General features: G+C 41.7%; 2 protein-coding genes across 3 annotated transcripts; both read left to right on the top strand.

Annotated features, from left to right (window-relative positions):
* The first annotated feature begins 1974 nt into the window (after nucleotides 1–1974).
* LOC140125761 (beta-1,3-galactosyltransferase 2-like) lies at nucleotides 1975–5819 on the top strand. The gene is made up of 4 exons (XM_072144632.1): nucleotides 1975–2048; nucleotides 2144–2248; nucleotides 2733–2993; nucleotides 4681–5819. The coding sequence occupies exon 4, from the start codon at nucleotides 4715–4717 to the stop codon at nucleotides 5729–5731; it is 1017 nt and encodes a 338-aa protein (XP_072000733.1). The 5' UTR covers nucleotides 1975–2048; nucleotides 2144–2248; nucleotides 2733–2993; nucleotides 4681–4714; the 3' UTR covers nucleotides 5732–5819.
* Nucleotides 5820–9196: 3377 nt separating this feature from the next.
* Nucleotides 9197–14388, top strand: LOC140125760 (beta-1,3-galactosyltransferase 2-like). 2 transcript variants are annotated; one of them, XM_072144629.1, is made up of 3 exons: nucleotides 9197–9444; nucleotides 10243–10381; nucleotides 13091–14388. In XM_072144629.1, exon 3 carries the CDS (start codon nucleotides 13125–13127, stop codon nucleotides 14139–14141), a length of 1017 nt encoding a protein of 338 aa, XP_072000730.1. In that variant the 5' UTR covers nucleotides 9197–9444; nucleotides 10243–10381; nucleotides 13091–13124; the 3' UTR covers nucleotides 14142–14388. The 2 variants fall into 2 exon arrangements, with proteins under 2 accessions (XP_072000730.1, XP_072000731.1); XM_072144630.1 differs by lacking the exon at nucleotides 10243–10381.
* The last annotated feature ends 216 nt before the right edge of the window (nucleotides 14389–14604 follow it).

The following is a 14604-nucleotide window of genomic DNA, read 5'->3' as shown; positions in this document are numbered from 1 at the left end:
TTAGTTTAGGGGGGTTATTTTGCATGACGGGTTCTCTTTAAAAACACGGTTCTACAGTCCTGTGTATAAAACACAATCATATAAAACACATCACTGCTATCTTATCTTCTAGAAATGTCACCTTATTTATCAGGACCTTATTGCCTATTGCTATCACTTGCGATTATTTAGCACTCTCCGCGACCTTCCCGCAAATGGGGCGTGAAGGAATGGGTGTGGCCAGCCGAGCAGAGGGCATGGCCAGCCAGGAGGGGGCTGGCGCGGGGCGTTACTGTCCCGTTACTGGTGCACTTGCTGCCGCCGGCGATTTTTCACATGTGTTTATTTCTGCCTGGCATAGAATAAACGCTCCGCAGCCTCCCGCCCCGATACATCAAGAGGAAGAAGACTCCTGATGTATGCAGCTTCGAATATGCAGCAGCGGGGCAATCATACACTGGCCCACGAGCGCCAACGTATGATAAATGTCCACCATAATGTTTATTAGGACATTTCTTTGCTATTGTGAAAGGGTTGTAGGCCTTATACTAAAGAAAGGTTGTCTCGGCTCTTTCCCCTATAGGCACTTGTACAACATACCCCACCGGGGCCTAGCGATGTAAGATGTATCGATAACGATAGATCATGTAATCAGCAAACGCATAGTCAGAGGTCAATCAGAGATCATGAAGTCATTTAGTCAGAGATCATGTAGTCAGTCACTGCCCTTATGGCACCACTTTAAATGGAAACCTTAGTTTACAACCATGAGGACCTGGAGCTTCTTACATGACCCAAGGTTCTGTCACATCTAGGGCAATTGCTGTGAGAAGATAATATGCAGGAGGACACAGGCTTACGATAAGAAGAGGCAATGGCCCTCACACAGCACTAATATGGTATCTGCACGCCGACATAAGTCACCAGGATTTCCGTTTTACAATCCATTTTTTATTGCTGTGGTTTTCTAGAATATTAGGTTATGTAAACTCTTGGCTCGGCTGATGTTGTATGTGAATAAGAGAGAAGGCTGTGGTTACCCAGCAACAGGAGGAGGAGAGGAGGCCACAATATTAGGGGGCGTAAAGGACAGATTTATTCCACCCTAATAATAATAGATATTGCCCCTTTTAATATTAAACAGTTCCCCCTTGCCCCATACAAAATGATTGTTACACTAGAGAGTGTTCAATTATTAATATTATTAGCAGCCTCCCCCCCCAGCAGTGCTCCCTGCAAGTAGTGGCCATGTGTAAAATAATAAAATTACTTACCTGGCACTGACGCTCCCACGGCCACCTCCATCCTTCCTATTGTGACCTCCCCCATCTACCTGTCTGGCCTGATGGGAGTGGACGAGACCTGTTCCTGTGGGTCAAACCACAGTGACATATCCTGGTGCCAGGCGGCACTCCAGTCCCTGGGAATCCAGCAGAACCCACACTGTAGTCAGGCTCCAGTAGGGTCACGTTGCACAATGTTTTAGCATGGTTGACCATCTCCTGTCTTGCTTTCTGCTTGCAGCCAATCTCCTTTACCAGTATAGTACATAAAACTGCTCTGCTCACAGAAACCTGGCTGTGCGAGGGTCCCTTCTCCTGCTATGATGTGCCCAAGTTTAGTATCCAGCTGGTGACAGGTCGATCGGCTCGGTGGACATTGGGGCACATTTACTACAGGCTCTGTGCCGGACAGGTATTTCAGAAGTGTCCGCACCACAAATGTGTCGCACACGACCGTCTTGTGGCGCAGCTGCTCTAGGCACCATACAACACAAATTAGGAAGCGTTCCGGTGCTCAGTCGGACCATGCGCTTTGCTAGTTGTAGTTTGGAGCATGAGGATCCCCATATAAAGGAAATGAATTAAGGGTCTAGTGTGTCAAAAATGGCGCATGGTATAGTCCTGACATTTGCCTTCAGCCCTATAAAAATCCTGCATTTGAACAGATTCTTTATCATAAAGTCTAAAACTAACAGTAACGCTGCTATTTCCCTATTATACAATCTGCTGATGCTTCGGGCTTTGGTGTCTTATATAGCAGGAGAGATCAGACCTGATGCCACACAGGTAAGACTGGGAAATCAAGCGCGTCCCAGTCATGACGTGTCCCAGATATCACTACACGCCAAGCTCTCATACACGTGTATCATCCCTTCCCACAGAAGTTATCGGAGTCACCGGGATCAGCGTGCCGTGTACCTGGACCGTCTGATCACCTATAGACTATGAGTGACGTATGACGCTAAGCCTGATTCTACGCGTACGGGGTAAGGGTAAAATACACAGAAGACTATATCACTGTATGTGAATTGTATTGTATCTAATCTGCTTCTAACTTTTAGACATTTTGGCCTGGCGCTCACACTGCTCCTTCCGAGATACTATAAAAAATTAGAGGCAATTATAATATTGTGTGTCACATATGATTGGATTTCGGACCCCTGGTACCGGAGGCAGCCACACGCTCATCTATTACTACAGTTTACTCTTTTTCTATATAGATCTATCTCCATACACTATCATTTTGTGCCTGTAAGAAAGAAGATTGCTCCTAAAGCAGCTTAGAAAATCTCTACAATCAGGAGAGTGTGTGGCTTATCACTCTCTATGCCTCTGCCTTTGATACTGAGGGTCCTGAGATGAAAGATTTGCCTGAATGTCATGTTTTATATAATATATAGACAATATAATTGATACCGGACTAACCTGTGATTGTTCCTTTTGTCTTCTCATCTCGTTTGTCTTGGCCAGGGTCCACAGGATTCAGCGAGTCTGAGTCTCATGACTGAGGAGAAGACTGGACCAGATTTTTTAATTATTGGGGTTCTGGTTTCCTAAAAGAAGATTTTAGCAGATGAGAGTTGGTTTTCGGAGGCTCTGACAGGATCCAGCAGCTCCAGGATATACCCGGAGGGGTTGGCAGATAACAATACAGATCACACTGTCTAGATGAAGTAGATAAGTGTCTTATGTCACCCAGAGCCGCCTGTCCTGCAGCCGACATTGTGAAAGGTAAAGCACATGGATAATACAACATATGGAGGTGGTTACACGTCACAGAGGGATGAGCAGTGTATATGACATTTCAAGTTTGGCATAAATGTAGGATTTTAAAAGCGATGTAAACTTCAGGGTATTATCGATACACGAGTGACCAATATTTTCTTCCATAGTAAAATGTAAAAAAAAAATGTTAAATGTATATTTATTAGAATAGTTTTTTCTGTTCATTATAAGTGAGGGCAAACATGTGTCCTGAGCTCCGGTAACAACATTTAGTGATTTGCTTTACAGCAGCCACATGGCAAAAGGCAATAATGTTCTGGAGCCAACACATTGAGAGATTTTTAGGCAGGTCTGTGCAGGGAGGAGGAGGGGAAAAGCTGTGACATCATCTATTGTCAGTAGTGATGTAATGATGGGTCAGTGTTATCTATATAGAGGTCATTGTACAGGGAGGGGGAGGAGATAAGCTATGACATCATCTATTGTCAGTAGTGATGTAATGATGGGTCAGTGTTATCTATATAGAGGTCATTGTACAGGGAAGGGGAGGAGATAAGCTGTGACATCATCTATTGTCAGTAGTGATGTAATGATGGGTCAGTGTTATCTATATAGAGGTCATTGTACAGGGAGGAGGAGATAAGCTGTGACATCATCTATTGTCAGTAGTGATGTAATGATGGGTCAGTGTTATCTATATAGAGGTCATTGTACAGGGAGGGGGAGGAGATAAGTTGTGACATCATCTATTGTCAGTAGTGATGTAATGATGGGTCAATGTTATCTATATAGAGGTCATTATACAGGGAGGGGGAGGAGATAAGCTGTGACATCATCTATTGTCAGTAGTGATGTAATGATGGGTCAGTGTTATCTATATAGAGGTCATTGTACAGGAGGGGGAGGAGATAAGCTGTGACATCATCTATTGTCAGTAGTGATGTAATGATGGGTCAGTGTTATCTATATAGAGGTCATTGTACAGAGATGGGGAGGAGATAAGCTGTGACATCATCTATTGTCAGTAGTGATGTAATGATGGGTCAGTATATCTATACAGAGGTCCTTGTACAGGGAGGGGGAGGAGATAAGCTGTGACATCATCTATTGTCAGTAGTGATGTAATGATGGGTCAGTGTTATCTATATAGAGGTCATTGTACAGGGAGGGGGAGGAGATAAGCTGTGACATTATCTATTGTCAGTAGTGATGTAATGATGGGTCAGTGTTATCTATATAGAGGTCATTGTACAGGGAGGGGGAGGAGATAAGTTGTGACATCATCTATTGTCAGTAGTGATGTAATGATTGGTCAGTGTTGTCTATACAGAGGTCATTGTACAGGGAGCGGGAGGAGATTAGCTGTGACATCATTTATTATCAGTAGTGATGTAATGATGGGTCAGTGTTATCTATATAGAGGTCCTTGTACAGGGAGGGGGAGGAGATTAGCTGTGACATCATTTATTATCAGTAGTGATGTAATGATGGGTCAGTGTTATCTATACAGATGTCATAGGTTCTTAATTCCGGGTTATTTGGTTTAACCTTACTATGGGCTTCTTGCTTCTGTTGTTATATGAAGGGTGACTCTTGCTTGCTGTGTCTTTCCTTGATGGTTCTTACTATATGTCACTTTGCCATCTGACTTGTTACCTTATTTATTACTTATTATGTTTTATAATCTTTACAGAAGTCTAGACAAGGACCTGATTTTCCAGGACAACATGAAAGTCCGAATCTGCTCAGGAAAATTGTGCATCTTACTTCTCACGGTTGCCATGTTTTTGTCTGAATACCTACTTAAAGAAAAAAATACAGTCCAACCTCTCAACAAGTGGCTTCAAGAACTTGTAAAATTACAGAAGAAACAACCTGTAAATAATTTGACTTACCCAGCTTTCCAGCACCCCCTGGCTCCCCCTTACCCATTTCCTTACACGTTCCTCATTAACCAACCAGACAAGTGTAAGAATCGGAAACCTTTTCTTGTTCTAATGGTTTTCGTAAAAAGCCACGATGAAGAGTCTAGACAAACCATTCGGGAGACATGGGGTAACGTTAGTCTATATGATGTGGATGTGGTTAGGATATTTCTGGTGGGTCTACCCCAGGTTACTCCTGATAAGAACCAATTGTTGTTGGAGGAAGAAAGTAGGACTTTTGGGGACATCATTCAACAAGACTTCATGGACACTTATTACAACTTGACCTTGAAAACCTTGATGGGACTGGAATGGGTGACCAAATTCTGTCCCTCTACTAGCTACGTCATGAAGGTAGACAGTGACGTGTTTCTAAATGTAGACTACTTGGTCCATCAACTTCTGCATCCAGACTTACCTGTACGTAAAAATTACTTCACTGGGGACATTAGGACCAACACAGGACCAATGAGAAGCATAACATATAAGTGGTATGTACCTAGGGAGATCTATCCAAATGACACCTACCCACCTTATTGCACTGGTCCTGGATATGTCTTCTCAGTGGATATGGCACAAAAAATCTATGATGTAGCGCAAGAAATTCGGGTCATCCCCATTGAAGATGCTTTTATGGGAATTTGTTTGTATGAGCTCCATATCCCACCGACAACCCCCCCAGGAGGTTTATTTAACATTGTCAGGCTTCAATATGACCTTTGCAAATTTAGAAAAGTTGTCATAGTGACCGATTATGCTGGAAAGGTGTTACGAAATGTATGGGAAGACTTTTGGGCTAACAAAACTCACATGTGTTAGGAAAATTGGATAATTTTTTATGATCTGAGAAAGTATGTTTTTAGAAAACTTCCTAAATGAAAAGCTTTTTTTTTAGAAAATTAATAATTACGTGGTCCCACATGAGCCCATTACAGGCGCTCTAAAGTTTTAGTTTTCTCATTGCCTCAAGAGAGGAGACCGGACCACTGTGATTTCTGCTGGAATTAAATTGAATATTCTTATAATATTTGTTGTCTCTCTATTGTCTAGACGTCTCATGGACCTATCACCATATCATTCCATGTATGTGGCTGCAAGAAATGTTTTATATCTTTTTTTTCTCACATCTCAACCATGCACCAGTCAGGAGCTAGTGACACATCTCAAAACCTGCACATGCGCCCACTGGAAAAGGTCCCCTTCACAGTGCCATCTCTCTCCTCGCCCGCAGCAGGTACTGCACATGCACCCGGAATTACTGATGGGCGCATGCGAAGTGAAACAGGGAGACGTGGCACTGCTCTTAGCCAGGGAATGCCAAACTTTGTGATGATGGTAGCAATAAGAGGTCTAAAGAGAAGATAACAAAGGCTCTAGTAGGGACTAGAAGCATCCCTCTCTAGAACATCTGTAATCTGTATTCTGATGTTGCAGGTGTCAAGTTCTGCCCCTGTTTACACAACTTCAAGTTCTCTAATGACTAATAAAATTCACCGAGTGGGGTCAGCAGAAATCAAACCAAGACAACATATGGTATAATATCTCAATCTCTGCAAACTGATGCCATGAAAGGCTAGGCAGATGTGAGAATGCTTTATTTGCTTCACAAAGGATTATACAGAACTTTCAGTGAGGCAGGACCTGTGCTTGGTTAGTTAAAGATAAGAAGTAATGTCCATAGTTCATTGGTTAGGAAATTATCACATGGGCATCCCAGAAACAAAAGACATCTCTTTCCCCAGGGAGCCTCAAATTCTTCTCTGCACAGAGCGTGTAATCACACTGTTATCAATCTTCATCCACAGCATATAAAAATAAAAGCATTTTTATTAACCCCTTAAGGACGGAGGGTTTTCCGGCTCATTTCTCGCTCTCCAACTTCAAAAATCCATAACTTTTCCATTTTTCCGTGTACAGACCTGTGTGAGGGCTTATTTTGTGCGTAACAAATTTTACTTTCCCGTAATGTTATTTATTTTAACATGCCGTGTACTGCGAAGCTGAAAAAAAATTCCAAATGTGGAAAAATTGAAAAAAAACCGCACGTGCGTCACGTTCTTGTGGGCTCAGTTTTTACGACTTTCACTCTTCGCTCCAAATAATATGCCTACTTTATTCTTTGGTTCGGTGCGATCGCGGTGATACCAAATATATAGGTTTTATTGTGTTTTAATACATTTTCAAAAATTAAACGAATGTGTACAAAAAAGAAAAAAAATTTTTTGCCATCTTCTGACGCTAATAACTTTTTCATACTTTGGCGCACAGAGATGTGTGAGGGGTCATTTTTTGCGAAATGAGGCGACGTTTTCATTGCTACCATTTTGAGGTCTGTGCGACATTTTGATCATTTTTTATTTCATTTTTTATGTTATGTAAAAAGGTGTAAAAGTCGCATTTCGGACATTTGGGCGCCATTTCCCGCCTCGGAGGTCACCGCCGCCTGTAACCGTTTTTATATTTTGATAGATCGGGCATTTTGGGACGCGGTGATACCTAATATGTTTGTGATTTTTACTGTTTATTAGGTTTTATATCCGTTCTAGGGAAAGGGGGGTGATTTGAACTTTTAATATTTTATTAATTTTTTTTATTTTTTAAACTTTTTTTTTTATTTTTTTTTTCACTATCTTTTAGACCATCTAGGGTACATTAACCCTAGATGGTCAGATCGCTGCTACCATATACTGCAATACTTCTGTATTGCAATATATGGCATTTTTGCAGCACATTCATTACAATGAGCCACTGGCTCATTGTAACGAATCTGCAGCTGCCAGATAGCCTCGTGTCAAAAGAAGACACGAGGCTACCATGGCAACCGATCGCCGCCCCCCGATGACGTTCGGGGGCGTGGCGATCGGAAAAAAGATGGCGGCGCCCACGCGCCGCCGTCTTTTAAACGCCGCCGGCGACTTTGCCGGCGGCGTTGAAGGGGTTAATAGCCGCGATCGGTGCAAGCACCGACCGCGGTTATTAGCGGTGGGGGTTTTGTGCAATATGCAAAAACCCCCACCTCTGTATGAAGAGGACTCAGCCCGTGAGCCCTCTTCATACATCCCTTATACCTCTGCGCCGTAGAGCTACGGCGCAGAGCGTTAAGGGGTTAAACATATAACAATACTTTACACATGTATACCCATGGCGGGAGCTGTATCTCTCCTGCTCCTGCAACTTCTGCCTGAGGTGCCCTCCCTTTTACCACCTTATCCCCTTCCTTTCTGGGCTTCTATACTTCTTAAAGAGACAGTAGAAATAGCCCAAAGTCAGCATGGTTTGGTAGCTCTGCAGGACCTGCCATTCTTTACATAAATGTATAAGAAAAGTCACAACCCCCTGATGTTTTGTGCTATTATTGGTGGGAACATGACATGTACACGCCTGATTCCCATGTAGCATATACTGATGTATAGTCTCCTAGATAAGTCATATTTGTTCTAGTGTTTGCCTTTCACATGAAAACCTCCATCCATTTTTCCATTTCTATTTTCCCCTTTATCACCTTCATATACTACGCACTACGCGCTACTTTTATCTACAAGGGGTTTTCTAGGTATGTGTAATTAATTATATGGATCAGACCCCCAGAAGACCTCAGATTCTGACCAGAATCACCACAGCAGATTGATTTGGGAGAACAGCTCTATTCTCTGTCTAGTAGCCGATTCTGGGCCCTGACAGAACCTTATGATAGTATTCATGAATATATTATATAGGTCCTGGCAGGGTGATTGTTCATGGACAGTTAGAGATGACATAAACCTCCATCTTCGGCCATTTTATGGACAGGAATCGTTGGCTGATGTGGTAAAAGACATGAGGTAAAATGATGAGGCAAAAGACATGAGGTAAAATGATGAGGTAAAAGACATGAGGTAAAATGATGAGGTAAAAGACATGAGGTAAAATGATGAGGTAAAAGACATGAAGTAAAATGATGAGGTAAAAGACATGAGGTAAAATGATGAGGTAAAAGACATGAGGTAAAATGATGAGGTAAAATGATGAGGTAAAAAACATGAGGTAAATGAGGTAAAAGACATGAGGTAAAATGATGAGGTAACAGACAGGAGGCTTCACTTTACATATCAGGAAAGTGGAGCAGAACTATCAATAGGTGTATATTGGTAAATTACCTGGTATCCTGCCCCTAACACTTACACACACTACACAAAAAACATGAAGTAAAGTGGCCAACCCCTTTAATAATTCACAACAGTGACACTTTCTGTGGTGTTATTATGTGTCCAGGAATTTATTATTATACAATGTGCTGATGTTTTGGTCTTTTGTAGCAGGAGAGGTCAGACAGGTAAGGAATGGGAAGTCCTCTGACTTATGTGTATTTCCACCTCATCCCTTCCCACAAGACTCAGAGGGCAAAGTTCTCCCTCTGGTGCAAGGTGCAAATTATCGGAGTCACCGGGATCGACGTGTTCTGTACCTGGACCATCTGATCACCTATTGACCACGAGACTGACGTATGACGCTAAGCCTGTTTCTACGCTCTGCAGATAGAAAACTGCACACAGGTAATGACATAATACTCAGAAGACATCACTATATATGAACTATATTGCATCTAATCTCCTTCTAACTTTTAGACAAGTTTAGTTTATCTTCCACCTTACTCAGAATTAGGCAATTAATATATTGTTACCTTAGGTTCTCAGAAGAGGCAATGCGCTTTACTGTTAACAAGACTAATGTGATAAAGCAGAGTCTCACTATATGGTCCCCACTTAGAGGAACAGAATGTAACCTCCATATCTCACAGTCCTTGTGCTGGGCTTCTCTCCGATAGATGTTTGTATGTGGATGTCCCCATCTCATCTCTACCTGGGGACCGTCTCCTATCAGCACTCAAACTGCTCCTCCCAAGATGCCATAACAATTAGAGGCAATTTGTACATTGTGTGTCAGATATAATTTGGATTTAGGACCTTTGGTATCTTAGGTAGCCTCAATATCACCTTTTGTTAGAGTTTTTTCTCTCTTTCTTTCTCATATATATAGATCCACCTCCATATATCTACCTCCATACCTCCATATATTAGTCTGTTGAGGAAGATTACATCTGCATGTATATAATAATAATAATTTATTATTATGCAGCACTGTACAAAGCATGTCAAATTGGTCCCTGTCTCCATGGAGCTCACAATCTAAACAACCTAACAGTATGTTTTGGCGTGTATGTCTTTGCCTCCCTTAATAGCTTCAGCCTTTCCCTGTTCTCACCATGCTTCCCTTTGCATATATATACACAGCTTCCTGTTTCTCACTCCTTCAGTCTGTCCTCATGGCGTCACCCACTCTTTCTCTCGCAGTCCGTCTCACTGACAGACAGAAGGAACAGGTTGGCGAAAAAGCAGGATGAGCCATAACTCTCCTGCTGCAGCTCCTCCTATTCAGCAGTGCTCAGACATGTAAACAAAGATCCACAGAGAGTTTGCAGACAGCATTAAAGTAAGTATCAGAACTGCTGAATCACTTGATGAACATTCAGGGATTATTATTATTAAGGCAGTATGACACATGGGCAACCAATAAAATAGTGGCTAACCACTTTAACATACTATGCTGCTGCCTTTGATACCAAGGGTCCTGAGACGAAATGCTGAACCAATATATAAAAACTGCCTGCAATAATAATGATTCAGTGTTATTATTATTAATGTTTTATAGCATAATTGGGCAATATATTTGGTAACAGACTAACTTATGAGCAGTTCCTTTGTTTCATGTTCGTATTCTTGGCCAGGGTCCACAGAATAATTCTTGTTTCTGTGTCTGACTTCCTTGAGTTATGACTGACGACTCATTTGGACTAATTGTTGGTCCTTCTGATGTCCTAAAAGAAGTATTTAGTATAAGATCATTTATCTACATAATGGGGTTGTCAGGTTACACCTGCGCTGTGCATGCAGGAGGGGTCAGCCCAATCCAGCTCACAATGTCCGGATGACAATCTCAGAAATTGTGTCATTTCACCCTGGCCAGTCCAGCATAACAACCTACGTCCTGAAAGGTAAGTGCATGTAATTGTTACCCACCAGCCCAAAGTGGCGGAGATATAGCAGAAGTTACAGGCCAAGGAGTATTAATGATCCCTCAGGTTTTGCGATTTTTAAAATTCATTCCATACTAAAATATAATACAAATTGCACTTCATAGTGACGGCATTTAATATTTCATGCCGAGTACTAGGAAGCAGGAAAAAATTCCAAATATGGTGAAATTGGTAAAAAAAAATGCATTTGTGTCATTTTCTTGTGGGCTTGGTTTTTAGGGCTCTCAAATTTGATGTCTCCTATATTCTTTGGGTCAGTACGATCACAGGGATACCAAATTTCTATAGGCTTTATAATTTTTTCATGCATTTACAAAAATTTAAAACCTCCCGTACGAAAAAAAAACCTTTTCATTTTTATATTTTGATAGATCGGGCATTTTGGGATGCGGCGATACCTAATATGTTTTTACTGTTTATTATGTTTTATATCAGTTCTAGGGAAAGGGGGGTGATTTGAATTTTTAATATTTTATTAATTTTTTTCATTTTTTAAACTGTTTTTTTTTTTTTCCCACTATTTCTTAGACCATCTAGGGTACATTAACCCTAGATGGTCAGATCGCTCCTACCATATACTGCAATACTTCTGTATTGCAATATATGGCATTTTTGCAGGTCATTCATTACAATGAGCCACTGGCTCATTGTAACGAATCTCCAGAAGCCATGTAGCCTCGTGTCAAAAGAAGACCCGAGGCTACCATGGCAACCGATCGCCGCCCCCCGATGATGTTCGGGGGCGCGGCGATCGAAAAAAAAGATTGCGGCGGCCGCGCGCCGCCGTCTTTTAAACGCTGGCTTTGCCGGCGGCAATGCCAGGGTTAATAGCCGCGATCAGTGCAAGCACCGACCGCGGTTATTAGCGGTGGGGGTTTTCTGCAAAATGCAAAAACCCCCACCTTTGTATGAAGAGGACTCAGCCCGTGAGCCCTCTTCATACACTCCTTATACCTCTGCACCGTAGAGCTACAGCGCAGAGCGTTAAGGGGTTAAAGGAAACCTACCATTTCAAATGGTAGGTGTAAGCTGTAAACACCGAGCACCGGTAAACACCGGTGCTTAGTTTCGTTAGTGTTAAAACCGCGGTATCGCGGTTTTAACACTTTTTAAACTTTATAGCAGAAGCCGCTTCGGCGCTGCGTGCGACCGTGCGCGCGCAACGCCTGCGGCATTTCCTATGTAGGCGCACGCAGCGCCGAAGCAGTTTATGCTATAAAGTTTAAAAAGTGTTAAAACCGCGATACCGCGGTTTTAACACTAACGAAACTAAGCCCCGGCACCAGCTCACCCTGAGCTGGTGCTCGGTGTTTACAGCTTAAACCTACCATTTGAAATGGTAGGTTTCCTTTAAGTAGCTCATACATAAGTTTACATCTGTACATGAACAAGCTGCGCCTTATCCATGCAGAATTTGCAGCCAGACTTCTTCAGCTTTGTGCAGCAAATCTCCACACTGTGCCCCTAAAAGTACCACAGTCACTTGCAGTATAGTGTCTCCTGGATAACATTACTGCACCTCTAAACTATATATGCACCTCACAAGACAAATGACCATGCTGTGCCCCCACATATATCCTGTACAGTTTCCAGGGCTGATTAATGATATACTGTTCTCCTCTGGCTTCATTAATGAGTTATGTACAGGCGTCCCCCCCAATGTACGGTGTAAATCTATTAAATCATATACAGAGCCCCCGAATAAATTATATGTCATCCCCCCATAATACATTATATGCCATGACTCCTAATAAATTATATGTTGTGCCCCCCTAATAAATTATATATCATGCCCCCCTAATAGATAACTTGATTAAAAAAATAGGAATAAAAAAAACACAAAATTGTGAAAAATTGTGTTTATTAAAAAGATTTTGCCTGATGTGAAAGCTATAGACATGAATGGACCTATTGGTTTTGGAGGACAACTTCCAGTCAGTCTTCTACAATCATGGGCTATATCATGTTCTGCCACTGGAAACTGAGCAAATATTCCTTGTCTTGGTGGTTCCTGCTTTACGTTGCTTTGCCATCTGACTTGTTACCTGATTTAGTACTTGTTGATTCTAATTTTCTTCACCTCTTCTGTTTCAAAATCTTTACAGAAGTCTAGACAAGGACCTGATTTTCCAGGACAACATGAAAGTCCGAATCTTCTCAGGGAAATTGCCCACCTTACTTCTCATGGTTGCCATGTTTTTTTCTGGATACCTACTCCAATATGAAATCACAGTCCAACCTCTCAACAAGTGTCTTCCAGAACCTGTGAAAATACACAAGAACCAACCTGTAAATAATTTGACTTACCCAGCTTTCCAGCACCCCCTGGCCCCCCCTTACCCATTTCCTTACACGTTCCTCGTTAACCAACCAGACAAGTGTAAGAATCGGAAACCTTTTCTTGTTCTAATGGTTTTCGTAAAAAGCAACGATGAAGAGTCTAGACAAACCATTCGGGAGACATGGGGTAACGTTAGTCTTTATGATGTGGATGTGGTTAGGATATTTCTGGTGGGTCTATCCCAGGTTACTCCTAAACAGAACCAGTTGTTGTTGGAGGAAGAAAGTAGGACTTTTGGGGACATCATTCAACAAGACTTCATGGACACTTATTACAACTTGACCTTGAAAACCTTGATGGGACTGGAATGGGTGACCAAATTCTGTCCCTCTACTAGCTACGTCATGAAGGTAGACAGTGACGTGTTTCTAAATGTAGACTACTTGGTCCATCAACTTCTACATCCAGACTTACCTGTACGTAAAAATTACTTCACTGGAGACATAAAGGGCAAGACACGACCAATGAGAAACAGGATATATAAGTGGTATGTACCTAGGGAGATCTATCCGAATGACACCTACCCACCTTATTGCACTGGTCCTGGATATGTCTTCTCAGTGGATATGGCACAAAAAATCTATGATGTAGCGCAAGAAATTCAGGTCATCCCCATGGAAGATGCTTTTATGGGAATTTGTTTGTACAATCTCCAGATTTCACCTTCAAAACCCCCAGGAGGTTTATTTAACATCTTCAAGCCTAAATATGACCTTTGCAAATTTAAAAAAATTGTCATAGCACACCATTATGCTGGAAAGGAGTTACGAAATGTATGGAAAGACTTTTGGGCTAACAAAACTTGGAAGTGCTAAGAAAATGGGAACATTTCTATGGATATTAATGACAAACTGGAGAAAATATATTTTTAGAGGACTTCCCATAATGAAAAGAGATATTTTAGAAATTGATGTTTACATGGTCCGATATGAGACCTTTTTCACTTAGTTAGAATTTTTATGAATTTTTGGATGTAGCAATTAACCCTCAAGTTTTGTTGTGATTTGTACTGCAACAAACAATTAAATTAAAGGGAACCTGTCACCAGGAGACCCATTTTTAGCACTCCCCCAGTCCCCACAGAGCATAGTACATACACTGCCAAAGTGTTTTTGTATAAAAAATAGGTTTTACAGAAAAAAAGATATGTTATATTGTACCTTTTATTAGCATCTGCTGTGTGACTAAGCAGTTGCCAATTGGGAGGGGCTGGAAAGGAGCAGTTCCCCCCCACCCTTGGGAAACATGTGACCTTTTCAAATATATGTTGTGAAGATC

Source organism: Engystomops pustulosus, chromosome 4, assembly GCF_040894005.1.
Source record: "Engystomops pustulosus chromosome 4, aEngPut4.maternal, whole genome shotgun sequence".
NCBI classification, from domain to species: domain Eukaryota; kingdom Metazoa; phylum Chordata; class Amphibia; order Anura; family Leptodactylidae; genus Engystomops; species Engystomops pustulosus.
Note: the sequence above shows the minus strand (reverse complement) of the source record. Positions and strands in the feature narration are given on the sequence as shown.